Here is a 25,256-nt window from a genome sequence, read left to right as displayed (position 1 = left end):
CCTTGTGTAAGCAGAAGGTATTCATCTTTTAAAGTATGCTGTAAACATTTTCTGCTAATTACACAATTAAGATTCATTAGAAGGCAGAAAATCACCACAACATGATTCTTTTACAGAACTGGACTTCCTGAAAACAAGAGGGTAACAATGACAGAGAGCTTTTTTGCCTGTCTACTCTGCAGACAGAGGTTCCCTTGTGGTGTCTGCCCATGTTGTATGAGTGAATCTTCAGTGTGGCACCACAGATTTCAGAAATCCCAACACTGATTGCTCTAAGTTCCATTTGGTTTTCAGCGAGCTGGTACAATGGAAACAGGGGACAAGCGCTCAAATTCTCATCTTTCTGTCCCTTCCTTCCTCTTTCCAAGTTTGTGCTGCATGTCTAATGATATCACCATCAGCAGAACATTAAATACTAACCTATTTCCCCATTTGATCCTAAGTGACCGTGTAACGTTTAATACAGTAATATTGATGGATTGAAGGACAGTGAGAAAGTCGTCTAGGGATTTTGTAACAGCGATTTTATGAAGGATACTCCCTCCCCACTGTACGTACTATTTACATTGATAGCAAAACATCTTTCATACAGTATACTTGCCTTGTAGGAGCCTTTGTCTGTAGGCTTCTTCCCACTGATCTACCTTCACCTGTATGTATCCTACACCTTATTTTATCTACTCTTAACTTGGGGTATTCCATATGTTATTACGTGTGACAACCCTGGAGCTCTTGGCCCAATCTATCCTAAATTACCTGCAAAATTTTACTTAATTTGTTTGTTGTTCATTTCATGCCTGCTACTTCAAAAAATTCATGTACTTCAAATTGATGATTTAAAAAAGGATAACCTTATGATGAGAATGAGAGTCTCAACTCGTGTAGCTGGTGTTACCATTACTTCTTCATTTTAAACCTCTGCCTCAGTAAAGTCCATAAGATGGATTTTTTAATCTGTACACTTTTGTTGCTGGTTAATAATATAAAGGGGCCAATAACACAGTTGAACTCTTAGAAACTCCATTCCTCACACCACGATCACTGTCGTTGTCAATAAAATGGTCTCAAAAGTCATTCATTCTATATGTTTTCCATCATATTTTTAAAGATAACTTCAGGCAATTGCCAGCATGCAATGCTTGCTATGGAAAGTACTTTCCATCTAGAGTTCAGAGAAACAGATGCACAATCATAGAAGATTTATTCATAGGTTGTTCTCTAGTTGAAGGGAACAGTGTGAGAAAAACTACTAATTGCTTGTTAGAGCATGATGAACTGAAAGTAATTAGGCAAAGTCATACCCCAAAGTAGTGAGCAAAAGATTCAAATATAAGACCCGGCTTCTGATGCAGACATTTAAAGCCAATCTCCAAGGAGAAACTTGGCAAGAGGTCTACAATACACACAACTTGAACAATAAATGTAATAAATTTCTTCATATCTTTATCATATTCTTTGTTAGTTCTTTCCCATTTAAAAATTGCATGCAGATACGCTACATCAATAAGTGACCAAGGATAACTAATGATGTGGGACTATCCTGTAGGAGAAGCCAGGAGTTGTATTACGATCTGAAGAACAGTAAGATTACAGTAACAGAATTCCACCACAGACAGTATTGAAAAGTGCTAAAACAGGCTGAAACAGTGCTTTAGACCATAGAGAATAAAAACGTCTAGGAACAAAATTAAAACTATATGGCCAATTGTGAAAGAGGCATCGGGGCAGAATGTGAGAGCTCAACATTTTACACCTCTCTTCTGTGAGAATGTAGCTGTTGGTGATCGACCAAAGTTGTGAAAAATATTTAATGATTTATTGTCAATAGTCGGCATGTTAAATCAAAATTTTGTTGGTATAGGCAAATATGCAGAACTCTTAGAAGTTGGTTTCTGAGACACATACATCATACACATGTACATAAAACACGCAAAGACAAAATTGAATAAATTATTATACCATTAAGAAGTAAAGATTATTTTTGGTATTAGAGAATGCAAGTAGGATAATGATCACTGCACTGCACATTAGTTCTGTTCAGCCACCTCTTCAATGTGTCTCTCATGTGTGGCCAGTTTCCTGAGAGATTGAAATACCAGTTTGCAAAAAGGGTGAAACAGGTAATGTAGACAGTTACCAGCCAATTTCTTTGCAACTAGTGCCTTCAAAAGTTCTTGAGAAAGCAACATACAGGAGAGAAGTGGAATGTCTCAGTACAGATAAGTAGCTGTCGGATTCACAGTTCAGCTCCAGGAACAGGGTATCCACAGAGGGTGCAACTAATTCTTTCGTATTTCAGGCACTATCAGGACTAAACAATAGATTCAAAAAAAAGACATTTTCTTTGATGTAAAAAAGGCATTTGATTGTGTAGGCCATGCATAAGTAGAAATATTATGGAATGAGGGAGAAGTTAAACAATGGTTCATTTACATATCTTGAAAGTAGGAGGCAGAAGGTTGTCTGCCATCGATAACAGGGAGGAGGTCTTAATCGGACTGGAGTCACATAAAGTATGGGATGTCGAAGGCTTCTGTTGTAGGTCCATTGCTTTTCTTGATATATATCAGTGATCAGTTACTAAACACGAAAGATCACTTGAATTTTTTTCTTTTTGCAGATGACAATAGTGTTGTAAAAAAACATGGAACATAATGTAAATAATACATAGGAGAGTCAGTAATTTCAGCATCTGTCTTCCAGAGAACAGATTAATGCTTAACTGCAACAAAATGCAATACATGCTGTTTCTGGCATGGAACTCTTGTGAACGTGAAATTTTATTGTCCCAAGCTGGCCAGTCACTGAAGTTGCCCATTGAAAGTCAAAGGACTGAGAGTAGGTGGAAGACACTGTTTGAAATATAAAGTTAAAGATCTTGTGCAGGAACAGAATGTAGCTATCTTCACTACAAGAATGATCTCCAGTGTCTCTGGCTCTGAAATGCAAAGGCTTGTTTACTTTGCTAGCTTTTACATGTCGTTTCTTCTTCTTTACCTCTTTGGTAGCACCCCAGTCTGCAGTCCTGAAACTGAAATCCTTAATGAATAATGGATAGTGCTTGTTTGATAATGAACACAACTCCACAGTTTTGTATTCACTTTCTCACATATCTCAATATTATACTGTTGGGACAATGACCAGTTCCTTCAATTTGCAACATAAGTAGTACATGAATCAGGTTAGATCTCATATTTGACAAAAGTCCAGTAGCAGAATTTATTAGCTTAATTATAAAATTGTTGAAGCGTAGTTTTTAGAAAAATTATCAATGAATTGATAGTTGCTGTACAATTCGCCAAAACAAAATTATTGAGTGTGACACAGAAAGAACCCAAGTTCAGATTTACATAGTCACAGTAAACTTTGTGTCTTGTAGACATCCATCCAAGATAATTACACATACATATTTGACTTGGTCCTGTTTTTAATTAAGGTCACAAAATACAGCAATCAGTTGTTCCGATGAAAGTGATGGTTTGACTGTTATTTACAACACAGTTTAATAAAAATAATCCTAAACTTAAACTGGAGGAGGCACTAGGGTGTTTGTAGACACAGACATTACTTTCTTTCTGCTGAAATCAATGTGCATTCTCTTGTGGAAATGTTAGTGCAGTTAATGTCTCCTGCAAAGTGGTTACTGGTAGTGGACTGAGGATTTTGGGTGGCACTCACATATGAAGAAATTATTGTTTCAGAAACTGCACAATTGCCTGCAAAACTGCTAGGTCAGATTTTGCTATTCAGGATGATTGTAGCTATTAACAGTAATTCTGTTTATGAAATATGTGGTGGTCTAGGAAATTTGAAAAGTTTATGAAACCATTTTATCCATCCACAATGAGAATACCAAACACAGGCATAGATGTCATACTGAAATTCTGTGATAAACTATGCAAAAATTTTAATGGTTTCATCAATTAGTGAAGTACACCACATTGTGCATAAAGTTCAGGTCAGTGAAAGAATAATGATGGAATCTAACAAGCAGAGGCAAAATCTTCAATGGAAAATGGGGTTACTTCTGAACTTTAATTAGATTCACAGAAATGGAAATATGTCACTTAAAAGTTGAAATGCCCAGTATTTTTGATGAGTGTTTGCAAGATGATTGGATCTACTGATCAGCCCACTAAATACTTGCTCCTGGGTGTTAAATTAAGAAGTTCAGTTATCCATACCAATTCCGTGTGAATTGATATGGGTGGAGGTTATACTTAACAGCCGAACTAAATTAATAATTGGCTCCTTCTACCGACCCCCAGACTCCAATGATATAGTTGCTGAACAGTTCAGAGAAAATTTGAGTCTCGTAACAAATAAATACCCCACTCATATGGTTATAGTTGGTGGGGACTTCAACCTTCCCTCGATATGTTGGCAAAAATACTTGTTCAAAACCGGTGGTAGGCAGAAAACATCTTCCGAGATTGTCCTAAATGCTTTCTCCGAAAATTATTTCGAGCAGTTAGTCCACAAACCCACGCGAATTGTAAATGGTTGCGAAAACACACTTGACCTCTTAGCTACAAACAATCCAGAGCTGATAGAGAGCATCATGACTGATACAGGGATTAGTGTTCACAAGGTCGTTGTAACTAGGCTCAATACCGTTTCTTCCAAATCCACCAGAAACAAACTCAAAATAATTTTATTTAAAAAAAAAACAGATAAAGTGTCACTTCCTAAGAGACAATCTCCATTCCTTCCGAACTGACTAAGCAAATGTAGACTAGATGTGGCTCAAATTCAAAGATATAGTAGCAACAGCAATTGAGAGATTCATACCTCATAAATTGGTAAGAGATGGAATTGATTCCCCGTGGTACACAAAACAGGTCCGAACGCTGTTACAGAGGCAACGGAAAAAGCATGCGAAGTTCAGAAGAACGCGAAATCCCGAAGATTGGCTAAAATTTACAGACGCCCAAAATTTGGCACGGACTTCAATGCGAGATGCCTTTAATAGGGTCCACAACGAAACATTGTCTCGAAATTTGGTAGAAAATCTGAAGAAATTCTGGTCATATGTAAAGTACACAAGCGGCAAGACGCAGTCCATACCTTCGCTGCGCAGTGCCGATGGTACTGTTACCGACGACTGTGCCGCTAAAGCGGAGTTATTGAACACAGTTTTCCGAAATTCCTTCACCAGGGAAGATGAATGGAATATTCCAGAATTTGAAACACGAACAGCTGCTAGCATGAGTTTCTTAGAAGTAGATACCTTAGGGGTTGCGAATCAAATCAAATCGCTTGATACGGGCAAGTCTTCAGGTCCAGATTGTATACCGATTAGGTTCCTTTCAGATTACGCTGATACAATAGCTCTCTACTTGGCAATCATATACAACCGCTCGCTCGCCGATAGATCTGTACCTACAGATTGGAAAATTGCGCAGGTCGCACCAGTGTTTAAGAAGGGTAGTAGGAGTAATCCATCGAACTACAGACGTATATCATTGACGTCGGTTTGCAATAGGGTTTTGGAGCATATACTGTATTCAAACATTATGAATCACCTCGAAGGGAACGATCTATTGATACGTGATCAGCATGGTTTCAGAAAACATCGTTCTTGTGCAACGCAGCTAGCTCTTTATTCGCATGAAGTAATGGCCGCTATCGACAGGGGATCTCAAGTTGATTCCATATTTCTAGATTTCCGGAAAGCTTTTGACACCGTTCCTCACAAGCTGCGGGCCTATGGGGTATCGTCTCAGTTGTGCGACTGGATTCATGATTTCCTGTCTGGAAGGTCGCAGTTCATAGTAATAGACGGCAAATCATTGAGTAAAACTGAAGTGATATCAGGTGTTCCCCAGGGAAGGTCCTGGGACCTCTGCTGTTCCTGAACTATATAAATGACCTGGGTGACAATCTGAGCAGTTCTCTTAGGTTGTTAGCAGATGATGCTGTAATTTACCATCTAGTAAGGTCATCCAAAGACCAGTATCAGTTGCAAAGCGATTTAGAAAAGATTGCTGTATGGTGTGGCAGGTGGCAGTTGATGCTAAATAACGAAAAATGTGAGGTGATCCACATGAGTTCCAAAAGAAATCCGTTGGAATTCGATTACTCGATAAATAGTAAAATTCTCAAGGCTGTCAATTCAACTAAGTACCTCGGTGTTAAAATAACGAACAACTTCAGTTGGAAAGACCACATAGATAATATTGTGGGGAAGGCGAGCCAAAGGTTGCGTGTCATTGGCAGGACACTTAGAAGATGCAACAAGTCCACTAAAGAGACAGCTTACACTACACTCGTTCGTCCTCTGTTAGAATATTGCTGCGCGGTGTGGGATCCTTACCAGGTGGGATTGACGGAGGACATCGAAAGGGTGCAAAAAAGGGCAGCTCGTTTAGTATTATCACGTAATAGGGGAGAGAGTGTGGCAGATATGATACGCGAGTTGGGATGGAAGTCATTAAAGCAAAGACATTTTTCGTCGCGGCGAGATCTATTTACGAAATTTCAGTCACCAACTTTCTCTTCCGAATGCAAAAATATTTTGTTGAGCCCAACCTACATAGGTAGGAATGATCATCAAAATAAAATAAGAGAAATCGGAGCTCAAACAGAAAGGTTTAGGTGTTCGTTTTTCCCGCGCGCTGTTCGGGAGTGGAATGGTAGAGAGATAGTATGATTGTGGTTTGATGAACCCTCTGCCAAGCACTTAAATGTGAATTGCAGAGTAATCGTGTAGATGATGTAGATATCTTTTTATTATCAAAACTTTATGCACTAGAAGAATCAGCCCATTAAAATAAATAACCTGAACAGCAGATCAGGGTGCAATTATGCCTAGATAAGATTTTGAAATATTTATGAACGACGGGGTTGGAAAGTTTCTAGCCATCACCTTAGTGGCTGATTTTTTGCACCCAAAATTTTTTTGGGGTAGGGGATGAAGGATGTTTCCATTGTTGTGACTTGTTTTGTCTCACGATCAAAGTGGTGAATCCACATATCGTCCATTGTAACATACCTTGCAAGAAAGCCATTTTCATGTGCTTCAAATTGGCGGATGATTTCTTCACAACACTGCACACGCTCCCGTCTCTGATCTGCAGTCAAAACTTTTGAGACCCACAGAGATTAACCTTTTCGCATTCCCAAAATATCTACAACACTGTGATGAGCACGTCCATGGGAGATTCCAAAGTGGTTTCAATGCAACATTGTTCACGATCCTGCAAAATCATATCATGAATTGCAGTCACTGTTTCATCAATGGTGACAGGACTTCTGCTCCTTGCCGCATCGTCCACACTACTTCTTCCACATTTGAAGTTGGATACCCAGTTTTTCACTGTGGCATATGACAGACCAGTGTCCTTAAGTGTATTCTGCATGTCCTCTGCAATTTTCGTGGGTGTCATTCTCTCCAATTCTCTTGATATACACCATTTTGCGTACACTACGGTATACAATGCATCCTAGCAGCAAAATTAATGAAGCTGGAGCTGCTAAATTTGATTTGCACACCCACAAAGGGTCACCATAAAAGTAGGTGGTGGCGTTTGTGTGAGACATTACGGTAACTCTCTCAGGTAGAAAACTTTTCGACTGCCCCTCATACATGCCACGTATGATAACTGTATCAAGGTACACTAAAGATCAGAGAAAGAGAAAAAAGTTATCAGGAGTTTTAATCATAGCAGATGGAGTAATTCCAGCTTATTGTATTTCACACTCTACCGGTATAACCTTGTTAGAGTTATATTTTGGGGCAACTCTGTGCATGTGCAAGAATATTCTTAGCTTAGAAAATGGTGGCCAGTTTGATATGGGTGTCTGTCTGCGAACTTTGCGTAGGCCATTGTTGAGGGGTCTTGGAATTCTGACTCTGCTGTCCTTGTACATATAATTCATCGTGGGATTTGTTGACAGTATTGACTCCTCCTCACAGTGAACATTTGATGGAAAAAAAGATCTACACTCAGTAACTCTTCCTTGAGCATTTTCCAGAAATGTGTGAATTGTTCAGCAAGTTTCATTTTTAATAGGCTTCCAGGGAAGAGAGACCTGAGTTATAAACCCTATGTATTTAAATCCAAGTTGCAAAGTTTCCTTGTGGCACACCACTCCTATTCTGCAAAAAAATTCCTTGCAGTGTTGAGAATGTTTCTCTGTACTGTATTATTTATTCGTATACTTCTCAAATTTGTGTGTTTATTAATTCTTTTTGTTTACAAATTTTCTAATTGGCATTCTGTATACTGTCTACTGACTTGTTCCATGACCAAGTACCTCTGCCATAGGTAGACAGACAGACAGATAGCAGATAATAAATAACTGAAAAAGAGTAAATTCAGAGATATGACAGATAGCCATGTTCAGAATCACATTCCACATTCTGATGAGGCTGTACTCTGCTTGCTTCTGAAAAGTTCCACAGTGATAGTAGCATTCTTAACGTCCTGGAGCTGTAACAAAGCAGACAAGAATCTAGAACTTCAGCCAGGAACAGTTTCAATTAAGTGTCTCGAGCCATTTATTAAATACAGAAATATGATCTTTAACTTAAATTTTTCAGTCTCACAGAAAAATCAGAATGGGTTTGTTTTTCCTGAATACACTATTTTACATGTCTTTTTAAAGTGTTTCCCTTACATTATGAAAATCTTTAAAGTTGGTTGGTGAGGATTCACAGTTTACAAGAATCAGAAACCATTTATCAAGATGGGTCATCATTTTCACAATTGAGTCCAGTATCAGTGGTATATGCATTCTTTAGTTTGTTATAAAATTTCTCAAAGGTATGAAATAGAGAGAATGACATGAAAGGAGAGAGAGGGACTGGGACGAGTGAACAAGAAGGTTGAAATACTTTATAAAACAGAAAAACCATTTAGTTGAAGCACTGAGCAACCACACTACTCATAAAACTGCAGGGGATACTTGATCAGTATTGGCCAGTCAGTTTTCACAAATCCCATTTACATTGTTCAGATAAAACTTGTAACTTGATTTTCTGACCAATTCCTCATCCACAAAATCTGCATTGTACCAAGTCTGGGTTAACATTTCTTGTAGGACTTTTTTGTGACTATTATTCCCATTTTTGACTAACATTGATGAATACTCTTTACAATTAGTATCTACATATAAGGACCAGTCAAGTAAAAGACAAACAGAAAAAAGTAAACTAGTTATGATTTCAAAATTAATTGCCACAGCTGTTAATGCATTTATCCCACTGAGACAAGACACCCAACACCTTCATGGAAAAAGTTGCCATTGCCTATGAAACAAAGATTGTACCCATGCATACACCTCTTTGAAGCAAATCAATGGTCATGAACATATTTCTCCAGAGCTCAGTAAATACAAAATTGCATGGGGAAGATCAGGACTGTATGGAGGATGTGTAATGGCTTCCCAGCGAAACTTCTGCAGCATACTTTAAACAAACTTGCAACATTCATTTTGTTGCAGGATAATGCCCACCCACATGTTGCCAAGGTAGTTTAGAGTTCACTGAAAAAGTTTCACTGGAAAGCCCATAAAGTCAGATCTCTCCCCACATGATTCTCATATTTTTGGAGGCCTGAAGAAAGACACTAATGGCCACCAATTTGCTGTGGACAAAGTAGTGCATGCCTGTGTACAATCATGGTTCCACAGGAAACTGCAAACATTTTTCCATGAAGGCAATAACAGACTTGTCTCACTGTGGGATAAATGTAAGAACAATAATGGTGATTACTTTTGAAACAAATAATTTACTTACTTCCCCCCATCTGTCTCATTTTCATTCGATTGCCCCTTATACAACAATGGTTACAGTTTGACTTCCTGGCACATTGAAGCTTGCACATCACAAAATCCTAGGCATCTATCCATTTTTAACATACCAATTTCATCATCATTCTTGCAGATCAAAGCATATTTTGGAAAAGAAAATTTCTTCTTCACTCTGATAGCAAAATAACACACTTGACTGCACATACGTGGACAAAACTGAAATTGCTACCAGTATTTCATTATAAAACTTCCTTGCAGTTAGAATGTCCTGTTGATTCATATACCAGCTTGTCAAAGCTTTTAACATCTTTAAATAAACTTAATTACTAGACACCATAGTCGTGCTCTTCGCTTAGAAGAATGGTGTGGTGCAGCTACCCTGTTACTCTATCCTGTACAAGTCACCTTATCTCTGAATAGCTGCTGCAACCCTGTTACTCTATCCTGTACAAGTCACCTTATCTCTGAATAGCTGCTGCAACCTGCATCCATTTGAAGTTGCTTGTTGTTGTCATCCCTTTACAATTTTACCTCCCCCCCCCCCCCCCCCCCCCCACACACACACACACACACACACACACACACACACACACACACACACACACACACACACACACACACACACACACAAATCTCAGGGTATATCGTAACAATCAATCGCTTCTTTTAGTCAAGTTGTGAAGTTGTGCCATAAATTTCGTTTTCCCTAGTTCAATACAGTACCTCTTCATCAGTTGCTCAATGTACACATTTAATCTTCAGTATTTTTCTGTAGCACCACATTCCAAAAACTTTTCTATCTTCTGACCTGTCTGTTGCCCACATTTTATATCCATACAAATCTACGCCCCCTGACAAATACCTTCAGAAAAAACTTTCCAACACTTAATTTATATTGGATGTTAACAAATTCCTGTTTTTTAAGACAGCTTTTTATGCCATAGCCGATTTGTGGAGACATAATTAGAAACAATAAAACTAGTTTAGCTGCAGGATTTTTAAACATCTGTTCTTTGTTAGTAGTTCATATAGTTAATAACAATGGGAGAGCTAGTATAACTAAAGTATACAGTGTGGGTCAAATGAATGTAAAATGGGTTGAGCTTTCTTGCAGGTCACAGGCAGTACTGTGATTGCCTGAGCCCAGCTTGAAATAGTTAAAACACATTTTCCTGTATTTGGCTCTGCTCCACAGTTCATTGTTTAGTCGAGTGGTGTACAGTTTCAAATCACCTGCTGTTCTGTGCTTAAGCACTATGCACTAACTGTCTGGAACAACGAGAATTAAAAATGGAAGCCTGGTGTAAATTCTGTTACTGACAATTCTGTCAACCTGCTTGGCTCATCATCATCGTTTATATAACCATCTATTCCTGCTATGTGGTGTGCAACAGTACAGCACCTCTTAAAATGTGTGCATCTCATACTACATAATAAAATAATGACAAATATGAACAGTTGCTACAAATTGTATAACTCAGAATTTCTACCTCTTGCAGTCAGCTTCACTCCCTCGCGTCTTCAGACTCTTTCGTGCTCTGGGGCTCAGACATTTGCCTGTTGTTAATGATGCCAATGAAGTAAGTTGTTGTTTTAAGTTGGATCTCTCTCTCTCTCTCTCTCTCTCTCTCTCTCTCTCTCTCTCTCTCTCTGTGTGTGTGTGTGTGTGTGTGTGTGTGTGTGTGTGTGTGTGTGTGTGTGTGTGTCACATGCTACTCTACTACAGTTCTTCTAAGGTCACAAGTGAAATTTTTGTTTGCACATTAGTTGTATCTGTTCATAAATCTAAGTTGAAAAATTATCTGTATTTGATACTATAATGAGTAGGACTATTATCTGGACTTAATATGGAATGATTTCAGGTGGTTGGTATGGTTACGCGGAAAGACTTGGCGCGATACAGAGTCTGGAAGCACAGAGGAAATATGGGACTTGATGAACTAGTAATATCGGAAAAAATTTGAATGGCATGATAGCAGTTTTATTTCAATGTAGCCCTAATTATTTTTAAAAAGCTCCCATCCAAGCCAAGCCCACAGACAGAAAAACAAATTGACAGGAAGTGTAATCAGCAGCACCAGGAAGTAATATTCTCCATCTGTTAATGTTTGCTCCATCGCTTTCCATCACTTATATGTCTGTGTGAATACTGCACCTGTAAGCCAAACAACAAAACAAAAATAAGATTCCAGTATGAAACATTTTTATATTAACAACTTTATAAAACAATGGAAGCAAAATTTGCTGTTGCTGCATGAAACTAAAAGACAATAACCATTCTAACCAGCCATGTTCTCAACCTGAGTGTGGTCTTTTATCTATACCATTTAATGCACTATACTGTATGTTTCGATGCACAAGTATTTTTATGGAGTTTATGCTACGTACAATGATGCATTGACATATTGTGAATTTCTTAATCTTTGAGTGGTAATGTGTGTTTATGGCTGTGAAGTATATTTATTTATCAAGTGTATGTAAATATATTTTATATACTTTTTTAAACAAGCATTGTATGACCAATAAATTATCTAATATTAAATATGCAATTTTCCACTAAAACCCTGTCATGCAAACACCCCAGCTGTGTAGCAGTGTTATTAGATATACAAAACCCTAGTGTATAAGTGTCACACTAGGTGACTTACTCTACATCGAAAAGTATTATGACAAGGCAGCCAGCCTTATTCCTTTCAGGTATATGTGTAGTCTCGGCATCACACTACATGAAAGGGAAGTACAAAAATTGTATCACATATATTGCTTTGAATAATCTTCATAAAATTTCTTTTTGCCATGTTAACTGTGGAAAAATATTCATAAAATGTGACACTCTATACACACACACACACACACACACACACACACACACACACACACACACACACACACACACACACACTCACTTTAATTTGCTGAGTTAAAGGCCAGAAATTTTCTAGTTCTATAGAGCAGTTGTAAACATGGGTATGGTATTAATGGAAGAAATGTATTCGGTGATTCACCGTGAAGATACCCTTCATTAATTATAAACTTGAGTCTTAATGGCCACACTATTTACTGTCTGTCTGTCTGTCTGTCTGTCATACATTCCATACTGGCTTATGCCATCTGTAAGCAGCCACAAATGACAAACATCAAGCGACAGTTTAAATTCCTGGAATCTGGATATGGGTCAGAAAATATGAGAACAATTCAGTTCTTCCAGCGTAGCATGTTTGAAGGTGGGTGTTATAATCTCTGCGTGTTGTTGTTTAAGAAAGTAATTGGTCTTCAAATAGGTTAATGTGTTTGGTACACAAGACACCACTAAAAAAGCTGTCAACTCCCTGAAATTCTGACTAAAGAGTATCATGGGATCAGTCAACAGCCAAATAAAGTTTTCATTTGTATTTCCTGGATATCTTGATAATAGGAAACAGCTTATCTGTAAGGAAAACCATCTGTAAGTCTAAAATAAGTCCAGCAGCAAAATCCTAATGATTGCCAACAAACTATGATCATTCAGTTGATTGAAACTAAAGGCAGTGAAGACGTATAAGAATTAACATTTGCACTGCTGTGAACTCCACATGAGTTTATAAGGCTACAGTACTCTTACATGTGAGGGTAGTATTATGGCTGAAGCCAACAATGCTTTTTGGAGGGCTTGAAAAAAGAAGGGGGCCAAACGGCCACTTCTGTATGTGTGTCACAGACCAGTTAGGACGCAAAGACAGCTCCACTTTTACAGAGTTGGGGGGGGGGGGGGGGGGAGATAGTCTGAAATGTTGGTACGGTGGACAATTAAGTTATATTAATAAAGCAGTAACCTCTTAATTCTTTAAGGAATCAAACTCTGTGAATGAAACAGCTTCAAATGTCTGGTTTCTTTATAAATGAGTTAATGTCTTAAATATTTGACTGTAAGCATGTAAGTGACAAAAGTTTCAAATAGGTTTGAAATTTTTGGAAGTTACTAATTGCTCTCATTCTCAAATACTGCATGAACATAGTCTGGATAATTTGTGAACCATGAACTATACTCCCTCAAGACACACAATTTCTAACTCTAATATTAGACTTACTGTGTTGGACCTTAAACATAATATTAAACTTCTTAATGATTAGCGTTGTTAAATCTAGGAAATATTGGAATTCAAATTTGTTGCCACTGAAAGCCATTAGATAGGAGACCTATAACCGGGACTGTGCATCGTGAATTGGATTAGCCTTATCTTTTGTCGAACAAACAACATGCCGCTGATCTGGTTTAAATTTTGCCCGATGTCAGTGTTAACGCCAGAAGTGGTAGACAACAATGAAAACGCTGTCACATTTTCAGCATTGTCTGAAATGATTGTCTAGCTTCGGGGGAATTCTTTCCACCTAGGAACAAAGCCTGCACGCACAAGCTGAGTAGGCTTTGTTCCTAGGTGGCGTTGCTTCCTTCAATAGTCGGCAGAACACCCTTTGCGCCTGTGTCGTTACTGTTTCCGAACTATCCTGTGCAGTGCAAGGTTTGGCTCATGTATCTCAAAGCATCCTTATAGTGGCGACTATAATTATAGTCTATAATAATAAGACTTTGCAAGGAAGACTTGACTGCTGTAAGAAGCAGTTCCTGATTAGTGACAAACATCAAGACTGCAGTGGTCTGTCAACTGGCAGAGGGGAGGGAGATACTCCAAAGGCGACAATGAGGAGGTATAATGAGAACTATTTATTGCTAGGTTTTACAAAAACTACAATCAATGAAGAAGAGCGTTGGCAGTGTAAAGTTGTTTAACGATTTTAGCTGCTGATAGCATGAAACCTGATAAGTTAAAGAGACATCTTGAAGCCAAACATCCTGAATTAACAGAAAAACCAAAACATTTTTTTGTCTGGAAACTTAATGTTTTATTATCTACCCAGAAGAACTTTGCCATAACGACGAATGTGACATCTAAAGCCCTTTTAACCTCTTACCAAATTTCTCGTAGAATTCCTAAATGCAAGAAACCATATACAGTTGCAGAAACTCTGGTTTTACCAGCAGCAATTGATATAGTATCAACAATGTTTGGCAACTCATTTGCTCAACAGTTGGAAAGTATTCCTGAAGATTTACTCAAGCAGTTAATCTGTAAATTGCACAAAACTATTTGAACTTCAAGTGGACGAAGCAACTGGCATTTATAAAGATGCTCATTTGACTACTTATGTTTGTTTCGTTGATGAATTTAACATTAGAGAGGAATTTATTTTCTGTGAGCTGATACTGAAAACAGCTACAGCTGAAACCTTTTTGACATGCTCAATACTTTCTTAAATCAAAACAGTATATCATGAAATAGGTGCATTGGAGTATGCACATATGGAGTTCGTTCAATGTCCAGAATTCATGGTGGATTGCCAGCAAAGTTAAAGCTGTAGCTCCTCCTGCTATATGGACTCACTGCATGATACATTGGGAGGCTGTGGCCACTAAAAAACTTAGTCCAAATCTTCATGAAGTTCTGCAAAACCATTATACAAACAGTTAATATTATTAAGGCAAAATCTATAAATGTGAGGAGATGGGTGCTGAACAAATTCAGTTGCTCTTTTTTTTTAGTAATGCTCGATGGCTTTCAAGGGCTAAAGTACTGAAAAGAAGGTTTGAACTGAGGAACGAGGTATTCTGTTTTTTATAGGAGAGAAGCCACTCTTTGGCCGACTGTTTCAACAATGGAGATTTTTTATGTAAAATGGCTTACCTCACTGATATTTTTGAGAAACCAAATATTCTTAACACTTCACTTCCAGGTAATCAGGCAACTGTACTATCTTGGAATGAAAAGGTGAAGGCATTCAAATAGAAATTAGAGCTGTCACAAAAATCGAATGGAGAGTAGCGTACTAGATATGTTCCCTACTATGTCACTGGTAGAGGATACAGATAATCCGATACTTCCAATGGCGATAAAAACTTGCTTTCATCATCGTCTTGCAACCTTAAAAGTTCACTTCGAGAAAAATTTCAGCAACAATTTTGATTAATTTAATTGGATTAAAAACCCATTCATAATTGCTCCCGGGCCATCATTTCTAAACATAGAAGAGCAAGAACAATTATTGAACTCATTTGTGATACTTCACTGAAGAGTAAATTTAATAAAAGAGTAAATTTAATTAAGAGTTAATTTAATGGCTTTGTTGGTGTTTTGGATACATGTTAGAAAGGACTTCCCAACGCTAAACCAAAATGCAATAAAGATTCTGATTCCTTTTGCAGCTATGTACTGGTGCAAGACTGGATTTTCAGTTTTGTCAGCTATGAATTCGAACTACCAATCAAAGCTAAATGTAAACTAAGAACTTCCAGTGGCTCTTTCTGCTAATCCTCCACATCCTGAGAAAGCTTATTCTCAAAAGCAACCTCATCCATCACTATGAACTTTTTAATTTAAATTTTTATTTCTCTTGTAATTCTTGTTTCCTGAAGTGTCAATAATATTCATTTCATAGTTTATGAATAAATGAAAACGTGGTAGATAAAAAATTGTTCCATATATTTGTTATAATGAGTCTTTTTGGCTTCTGCTGCGTAATATCCTTTTAAATTGAGTTTGGTAAACAGAATAAGGAAAAAATATAACATGACTACTTTTCTTCATAACAATAGGCTGGGGGGGGGGGGGGGGGGGCTGAGGAAAAAAGTTGTGAGAACCACAGATATAGATAGCATTCAAAATTTACTTCAAGTTTGATTGATGTAAACTATCAGTGGAAGAAACCTCACTCACCTCTCATTTCAGCTTTATTTGTGGACAAGCCAAAATACAACACTCAGAGAGCTGCAATTTTCTGCATTAGGGAAATGAAAGAAAAGTGTGAAATTTTACAAAGAGATGTCCCCTCCACATACATTCTTCGATCTCTACAGGCTGTGACACAGTCCAACATGCAGTCACAGAGATGTAAATTCACTGATCATGGCTTCATAATATGGTGTAAAGCAGGGAGGCAAATACAGTTTTCACTCAGTCCTAAGCTTTTAAAACCTGATTCTACATGCCCATGTGAAAGTGATTTTGGAAGGTTTACCACTTTCTTCTAATTGTATGTTGGGCCTGGCATGCAGTTCTACATCTACATCAATGTCTAAACATTCTTGTTAACCACTGTGAGATGCGTGGCAGATGGTACATCCTATTGTACCAGTCATTAGGGTTTCTTCCCGTTCCATTCATGTATGGAGCGTGGAAAGAATGATTATTTGAATGCGTCTGTGCATGCTGTAATTATTCTAATATTGTCCTCACAGTGCGAGTGATACAAAGGGGATTGTAGTACACTCCTAGAGTGACAACTTAAAGCCTGTTCTGAAAGCTTGTTAGTAGACTGTCGCAGGATAGTTTACATCTATCTTCAAAGAGTCTGCCAATGCAATTTCTTTAGCATCCCAGTGACACACTCCTATGGGTCAAGCAACTCAAAAAATACTGTTTCCAAAGCACATTTGTTTAAGCTTTAATGAAGTCAGACCATTATGAAACAGAATACATCAAAATAAGCAAAAAATCAATTAACTTGATCAGATGAGAAGTTATGTAAACAAACTGTGTTGTTGATAGCATCAGAATTAAATCAGTTTTTTTTTTTAATTTATTTCTGTATCTCCATTTTGAGGAATATTTCTCAATGGTAGCTTTTGTTAGTAATACCTGTTAATATTCAACATAAATTTCTCAGTCCCCCCCTCCTTTCAAAAATATATTTTTTAAATGTTCAGTGTCAACTTAATGTTACTAGTAAATAAAGGTAATATCTTTTGTGACTGCCTTCTAGCTTTATTTCCTAACTCGTTGGATATTTTTTATTTAGTCATGAATAGATGTCATTCAGGATCAGCATTTTCAAAAAAGTGGCAACCAGAATCTATAATGAAATATGTTCACTCATTAGGTATTAAAGTAACATACCTCCAAAAAATATTGGCTAGACGTCTGTCACTCCTTGGAAATACAATAAGTTTAGTTTCTTGCTGATTTTAGTTGTTAGGTCATGGTCTAAGGGATGTTTCTGTGCCTAATATTTAGTCTCCCAATGATGGCCACACTTTCAGAGGCCGCATGAGTTGTTACTGAAACTCAAGTAGGCTTAGCATTATGAGACAAAACATTAGACACAGACACATACCTTAGACCATGGCCTAATGCCTGTACAACTAAACTCACCAATAATGTAAATACTGGCTGTGAAGGCCTTCGTTGTATGAATAAGTTTAGTATTTCTCTTGTACTATTTAGTTCCTGGGATAGGACATGTCTTCAGATTCACCAAATCAACTATAACAATAATCAGTTTTAGAATCTTGCCCCCTCTTAGTTCAATTTCTGTCGTTGCCCACGTTTGAAATGACTTCACTCATGGCAAGGGTAAACATGAACAGTAATTCTGTTGGCACACAACTTTGCCTCAGCATTTAATTATATACCTGTATGTAATATGATCTTACTAGGAGGAACTGCAGTTCTATTGTGATACATAAATCAAGGGTTCAAAGTTAATCATTGCACAGACAGTCAAGACAACAAATGAACAGTTACACTTTTCCACTCCAAACCATTTAATTATTTATTTTGCAAAAACATTTTCATGATATATTGCTTTTAAAAATATATATCAAAACATCACCAGTCACTGTAAACAACATGCTTTATATACAGTGTACACAAATTTAGAATTACAAATAATGAACTATTCAACAAGTCAGCTGGCAACTATGGACAAGTGGGAGGATGTATGGGATAGCTTTTGCATCTAGGTCCATTGCAGGGATAAGAGTTACTAGGCAAGAGGTGTTTCGAGTAATGGTGGAATAGGGATACACAAGGATATTGTGTAGATTCGGTGGGCAGCAGAATACTCCTTTGGGGTGGGTGGGAAGGAAAAAGTACTCATTTCCAGGCATGAGAAGTAGTAGTCGAAACCCTGGCAGAGAATGTGATTCAGCTGCTTCAGTCATATGTGGAACTGTGTGGTATGTGATGAGAGAGAAGGCAAGGGTGATCTGTTTCTGACAAGGTTGTGAAGGTAATTTCACTCTTTGGAGACCCCAGTGAAATCCTTGCTATATTTTGAGTGTGACTGCTCATCACTACAGATGCAAAAGACATTTGATATGGAATGTGTGGCAGTTGTTAAAGTGGAAATATTGTTGGTGGTTAGTACATTTGATGTAGACATGGGTTGTTGCGTTGAGGAGGACCAGCTGAAGCAAATGGGGAAGATGATGATGACCTGGAGAAACGTTAATAGGGTGTCTTCATTCTCAATCCAGATCAGAAAGATGTCATGTTTTTCCATACACAACAGATAGCTACCATGGATTGTTGGTGCAGTGTCTCATGCCATATATTCTTCCTGCTGAATTATTGTGGACCTACAAACTGATCACACTTCCTCCCTCTTCCTCATATATTTTCATGTGTTTTTCTGTACCTTCCTCTGCCACATATATTTCAATGAACCCCATACCTAACAAACAACCCCCCCCCCCCCTTTTTCCCTTATTCGAACAGGCATGTACTGATGTCACCAAAGCCAGTTACTCTCACTGCCTCCTCTCTTCATTCACACACATCCACCCACTGACCTGCATCTCACTATTATTGTCTTCTTATTTATTTTTCTCCTTGATCTTATTGTGCCGTCACATTGATTTTAGTTCACTTTAATCTTTCAGTATAGGCCCTACTCCCTCAGTTTTCAGCTCTTTCCCTTCACTTCGTGCTTTGTCATTTCTGTTTCTTTCCCACAAATTTTTTGCATCTTTTTACTCTTCACTATGGTCCTTGCCCCTTTCATCTGTGCTAGTACAGGGAAGTTTCCCTATCCTTGGCCAGAATCCAGTCCCACATACTGTTTCTCCTGTGTTGCCTATCTCCTAGAATCTCTCAAAATGGATTCATCAAATTATGCATCTCCAACTGATCTCCAACAATGACCTCTGTCCATTCAGATTTTGTCAGTACATAGCCCTCACCATCTTAGCCCTGGAAACCCCTAAAAATCAGGACCAACCCATCGTGCAATACATTATCTCCATCCATAAAATTCTCCTCTCTGCAATCCCAAATTTCTGCATCCAATTTCCCAGATTGAAACTCTTTCCTCCAGGACCTAGAGCAGCATGCACAACACAACCTCAAAAGCTCTACTACCTGTTTACCTTCTACTCCCACCTTGACTACCACTATCACCACAAGAACTTCCATCAAACCTCTCTTGTATTCTCTAATAGCTGCCAAACCCTGCCTTGGAGATCTACTACATTTGCCATCTCAGAAACTCCCTACCAAAACCATACACTATCCAGAACTTAAACAGACCGGAAACACAGTCCTGAAACTGTCCTCCAAAAGCCTCAGTTCCACAGAAGTGTCAGTTCTTTCCAAAGGCCTTACCTTTTGCCCCACCCCATATTCAATCACACTGAGCTAAATAGGCACATTCTCTCCTCCTCCTCCTCCTTTCTTGCCACCAATCCTACCAACCACTGACTCAGTTCATTCCTCCCTCACTGCCCCTAAATCACTCCTTGTTAATCCAGCAGGACTTCCTGTCACTTTCAAATCCTTAGGCCCATCCCAGAACATAGAACATCTGCTGCAATAAGAACCCCCCCTTTCCCCCCCCATTATCCTCACATTCCCTGCTCTCCTACCTTCAGCACGCTTCCCAAGTCCATAAACCCAACCACCCAGAAACCCCTTTGTGGTTGGTCACTGTGCCCCCACAGTGAAAATCACTGTTCTCATGGTCCAACACATTCAGCCTATTACGCTTACCCTACCCTCGAATATAAATAACACTAACCATTCCCTCCAATGACTCTCCACCGTCCCTGTTGCTTTACCACCCAGCACCCTGTTCACTACTGTCGATACCACCTCCCTCTACATTAAAATCCCCAATGCCCATGGCCTTGTTGCTTTTGAACACTACTTCTTCCAATGCTCAACTTACTCCAAACGTTTACGCTTGTTCCTGGTCACCAAGACAAACTATATCCTCACCCGCAGTTACTTCTGCTTCGAAATCATCACCTACAAACAAATCCATGATGAAACAAAGGACATCCACATGATACCCTTCAATGTCAATCTGCTCATGGGCCATCTAGAAGAATACTTCATAATCACTCAGAATCCCAAACCTCTCACATGGTCCAGATTCACTGTAGACACCTTCATGATCTGAACCTAGGATTGTGGAGACTCGATCCACATTCCTCCAGAACATCAACATCTGACCCATTCATTTCGCATGGTCTTCCTCAACCAACAAACCATTTTCTTTTATGTTGACCTCCATGTCTAGAATGGCTACAGCATTACCTCCATCCACATCACACCTACCAACCATCAACAATACCCATAATTCAGCTGCTGCCATCCCTTTGGTACAGACCAGCCACCTGTGGTCATCGCATCTTAGTGATGAGCAGTCCTCTCCAAATTGGCCAAGTATCTCACTGAGACCCTCACAGGCCTCCCAACGTTGTCCAGAAACAGATCCCCATTGCTTTGTCTCTCCAGTAACTTATTATATACCCAATGTCCACCTATAATGGAGTGTTCCTCTGATGATTCAGTACCACTCAAGACTGGAGCAACTGAATTATCTTCTCTGTTGGGGTTTTGATACATCTCATGCCCAAAATGAGGAATATCCTTCCCACTATTCTCCCCACCACTCCAAAAGTGCTATTTCACCAACCACGAAACCTACACGATCTCCTTGTCCATTCCTACTCCACCATTTCTCCCAACCCCCTTGCCTTATGGCTCATGTAATATCTCTTTATATTCAATGAATTATTCTGATACAATTCTACCCTTGAATGACGTTTACTAATTTTCTATCTTCATACTCTCAGAATCCATGCGCAAAGTAGTTTCATACAATAGCTACGCCATGAGCGCATAATTATTCTTTGTAGTACTCTCTCTGGTGGTTGTTAGAAAAAAGATTCCGAGATTGTCTTCGTGCTGATTAGCCTGAGCATTGTTTGAAGAACTGTAATCTCAATATTGAGATTTATGACAAAAGATAACTGATACGACATTGTACGATTAAAAGGGAAAAAGAGCTCCTTCATACAAAAGGTGTGTAACAATTTACATTATTTGACTTTTGAGAATTAATGCTACTCATCGATATATTGTGTAGTTATTAATCAGAAGGGAACTTCCGAAAGACTGGATACGAACCTGCATTTAATAATCCAAGAGCTCCATTACTTCTTCGGAAGGTTAAACTTCATCAAAGCCAAATATCCCCTGGATCTGAGGTTTCCCGACTGATTATACAATGCTCCCAAAAATACGAGGCATTTTCTTTGTACAGATTAGCAGACTGCCACAAAGCACAAGCCTGCAGAGAAGAAGAATCATCACCTGATTTCATTCTAACAAAGTAAAATTTCTGAATCATTTTGAGTGACTGAGTTATGACTGTCTTTCCTATTACGAATGATTGATTGCTCGAATGAATTGAGAACTACATAACTACATAGACAGGAGGAAAAATTACACTCATCAGCGTGTATAAACCGACAAAAAAGAAATACTCCTGGGTGGAAGAACTCCCCCCCCCCCCCCCCCCCCCCAGCCCATGTTAAGTGACAATATACTTTCCATTAGAGCAGTAAAACTTAGCCACCTTTTGAATGGTAAATTTAAACAATGGAAAATCCAAGATGGAATGTAATAACATTATGAAAAGGATAGTTGCTACTCACCATATAGCAGAGATGCTCAGTCACAGATAGGCACAACAAAAAGACTATCACAAAATAAGCTTTTGGCCAGCAACATAGTGTGGCTTCAGCTGCCACAGACTGTGGTCATTGGTCATGTATGTGTGAGTTGCACTTGGTTGGTTGGTTTAAAGGAGGAAAAGGGACCAAACTATGAGGTCATCGGTCCCTTGTTCCTTATAAAACAATGCCAAAAGTCTGAGAATAAAACGGACAAAACATATAACACTAAAAGGAATAAAAGAAGACAAGAAAGCAACAGAGATGCTAGAAACAGAAGAGAGTTAAACATGAAAGCAGATTACAGTGGCTGGCCAACCACAAGACTCTGCAACACTTTAAAACCTCCACCCTAAAAGCACTAGGGTGGAGAACACAGAGGGACAAAGGACATGCGCTAAAACCTACATAGAAGTATACAACCCACTCTCACAGATAAAACGTAAAACTAAAGCTGCTGTGGAGGTATTGTCGCCCAACGCCGAAAACAGGGTGCTGGAAAAGTTAAAAGTCTGCTGCAGAGCAGCTAAAAGTGGGCAGTCCAGCAAGAGATGGATGACTGTCATTTGGGAGCCACAGCAACACTGAGGTGGATCCCTGCAATGGAGTAGGTAATCATGCATTAGCCACGTATGGCCAATGAGGAGCCAGCAGAGGACAACTGATTCCCTGCGAGAGGCCTGACAACTAATTCCCTGCGAGAGGCCTGCATGGAAGACTTCCACACATTCATAGTCTCCTTAATGGCGCACATTTTGTTGTGCGTGCTGTTATGCCATTCTGTCTCCAAAGCCGGAAAACCTTGTGGTGTAAGACAGAACGCAGGTCAGCTTCGGAGATGCCTACCTCCAGAAGTGGTTTCCGCATCACCTGTTTGGCCAGCTTATCGGCAAGTTCATTGCCGGGGATTCCGACGTGTCTTGGGGCACACACAAACACCACGGAATGGCGGGACTGTTCCAGGGCATAGGTGGACTCCTAAATGGATGCTACAGATGGTGGCGAGGGTAGCACTAGTCGATAGCTTGTAGGCTGCTCGATGAGTCAGTACACAGGAGAAATAGCTCGCCAGGGCATGAGCGGATGTACTCGAGAGCACGAGATATTGCCACCAGCTCTGCAGTGAAAACACTGCGGCCAACTGCCAAGGAGTGCTGCTCAATATGTCCTCCATGAACATATGCAAAGCCTATGTGACCATCAGCCATTGAGCCGTTGGCGTAAACCACTTCAGAGCCCCGGAACACGACAAGAATCAAGAGGGAGTGACAGCAGACAGCAGCGGGGCTAACAGAGTCCTTAAGGCCATGCAAAAGGTCCAGACAAAGCTGTGGCTGAGGCGTACACCATGGAGGCGTACGTGAATGGACCGCAAGCAGAGGTGGTAAAGGCAAGGACTCCAGTTCGGAGAGAAGGGACCTCATGCGAACTGCAATCGTTAGCCCCGATCTGGGCCGCAGATGCAGAGATGGACTGCCGCGGGCGGGAAAAGGAGACGTAGTTCGAATGCTCAGGGGAACTATGAATGTGTGCTGTGTAACTGGCAAGTAGTTGCGCACGTCTGATCTGCAGTGGAGGGACATCAACCTCAACCAGTATGCTGGTCACCGGACTCATCCTAAAAGCTCCTGTCGCTAATCAAGCCCCACAGTGGTGCACAGGGTCGAGTAAATGCAATGCTGAAGGTGCTGCCGAACCATAAACCACACTCCCATAGTCAATTCAGGATTGTAAAAGGGCTCTGTACAGCTGCAGCAGCGTAGAGCGGTTTGTACCCCCAACAGGTGTTGCTTAGAAAATTGAGGTGCTGCCAGCACATCTGCTTAAGCTGACGAAGATGAGGGAGCCAATTCAATCGAGCAGCGAAAACCAGTCCTAGGAGCTGACATGTCTCTACTACAGTGAGTGGATCATCATTAAGGTAAAGTGCGGGTTCCGGATGAATGGTACGACGCCAACAGAAGTTGATATGACACACGACTCTGCGGGGGAGTGGGGAGGGGGGGGGGGGCGGGAACTGGAAGCCATTGGCTAGAGCCAATGATTGCACCTTGTGGATGGCTCCCTCTAGGCACCGCTCAGCTACAACAGTATTTGAGCAGCAGTACGAAATGCAGAAGTTGTGTGCATACAGAGAAGGTGTGACCGTCAATGGCAACTAAAAATAGAACGACACTCAATACAGCACCCTGCGGGAGTCCATTCTCCTGGATATGGATGGAAGTATGGGAGTCACCAACTTGGACTTGGAAAGTACGGAGTTTTGGATAAAAATTGGGAGTGGTCCCCGGAGACACCACTCATACAAAGTGGCAAGGATATGATGTCACCAAGTGGTGTCGTATGCTTTACATAAGACAAAAAAGACGGCAATCAGGTGTTGCCGTCTGTAAGCGGCTTTTCAGACGGCAGACTCGATGGACACAAGAATATCAGTGGTAGAGTGACCCTGGCGGAAGCCGCTCTGACATGGAGCCAGCAAGCCTTGTGACTCCAGGACACAACCCAACTGCCGACATACTACACGTTCCAGCAGCTTACAAAGAATGTTATTGAGGCTGATGGGCTGACAGGTATCCAAATGAAGCAGGTTTTTACCAGGTTTGAGCACTGGAATGGTGGTGCTTTTCCGCCATTGGAAAGTCACCACTGCACCAAATCCGGTTGAAGATGACGAGAAGATGTCACTTGTAGTCAGATGAGAGATGTTTAATCATTTGGTTGTGGA

General features: G+C 39.7%; 1 protein-coding gene and 1 long non-coding RNA gene across 2 annotated transcripts in view; one reads left to right on the top strand and one right to left on the bottom strand.

Annotated features, from left to right (window-relative positions):
* Positions 1-11,758, top strand: part of LOC126162357 (H(+)/Cl(-) exchange transporter 7) — a 218,265-nt gene extending 206,507 nt beyond the window's left edge. The window contains exons 16-17 of the mRNA XM_049918811.1: positions 11,256-11,336; positions 11,619-11,758. Coding sequence (XP_049774768.1) covers positions 11,256-11,336; positions 11,619-11,720 — 183 coding nt within the window. The 3' untranslated portion in view covers positions 11,721-11,758. The remainder of the gene's footprint in view (positions 1-11,255; positions 11,337-11,618) is intronic.
* LOC126162359 (uncharacterized) overlaps positions 11,716-25,256 on the bottom strand; it is a 41,992-nt gene continuing 28,451 nt past the window's right edge. Inside the window, exon 2 of the long non-coding RNA XR_007535067.1 lies at positions 11,716-11,911. This is a non-coding gene — a long non-coding RNA (uncharacterized LOC126162359). The remainder of the gene's footprint in view (positions 11,912-25,256) is intronic.

Source organism: Schistocerca cancellata, chromosome 2 (assembly GCF_023864275.1).
Source record: "Schistocerca cancellata isolate TAMUIC-IGC-003103 chromosome 2, iqSchCanc2.1, whole genome shotgun sequence".
In the NCBI taxonomy this organism is placed as follows: domain Eukaryota; kingdom Metazoa; phylum Arthropoda; class Insecta; order Orthoptera; family Acrididae; genus Schistocerca; species Schistocerca cancellata.
The sequence above is the reverse complement of the archived record's forward strand: the minus strand, read 5'-3'. Positions and strand labels throughout refer to the sequence as shown.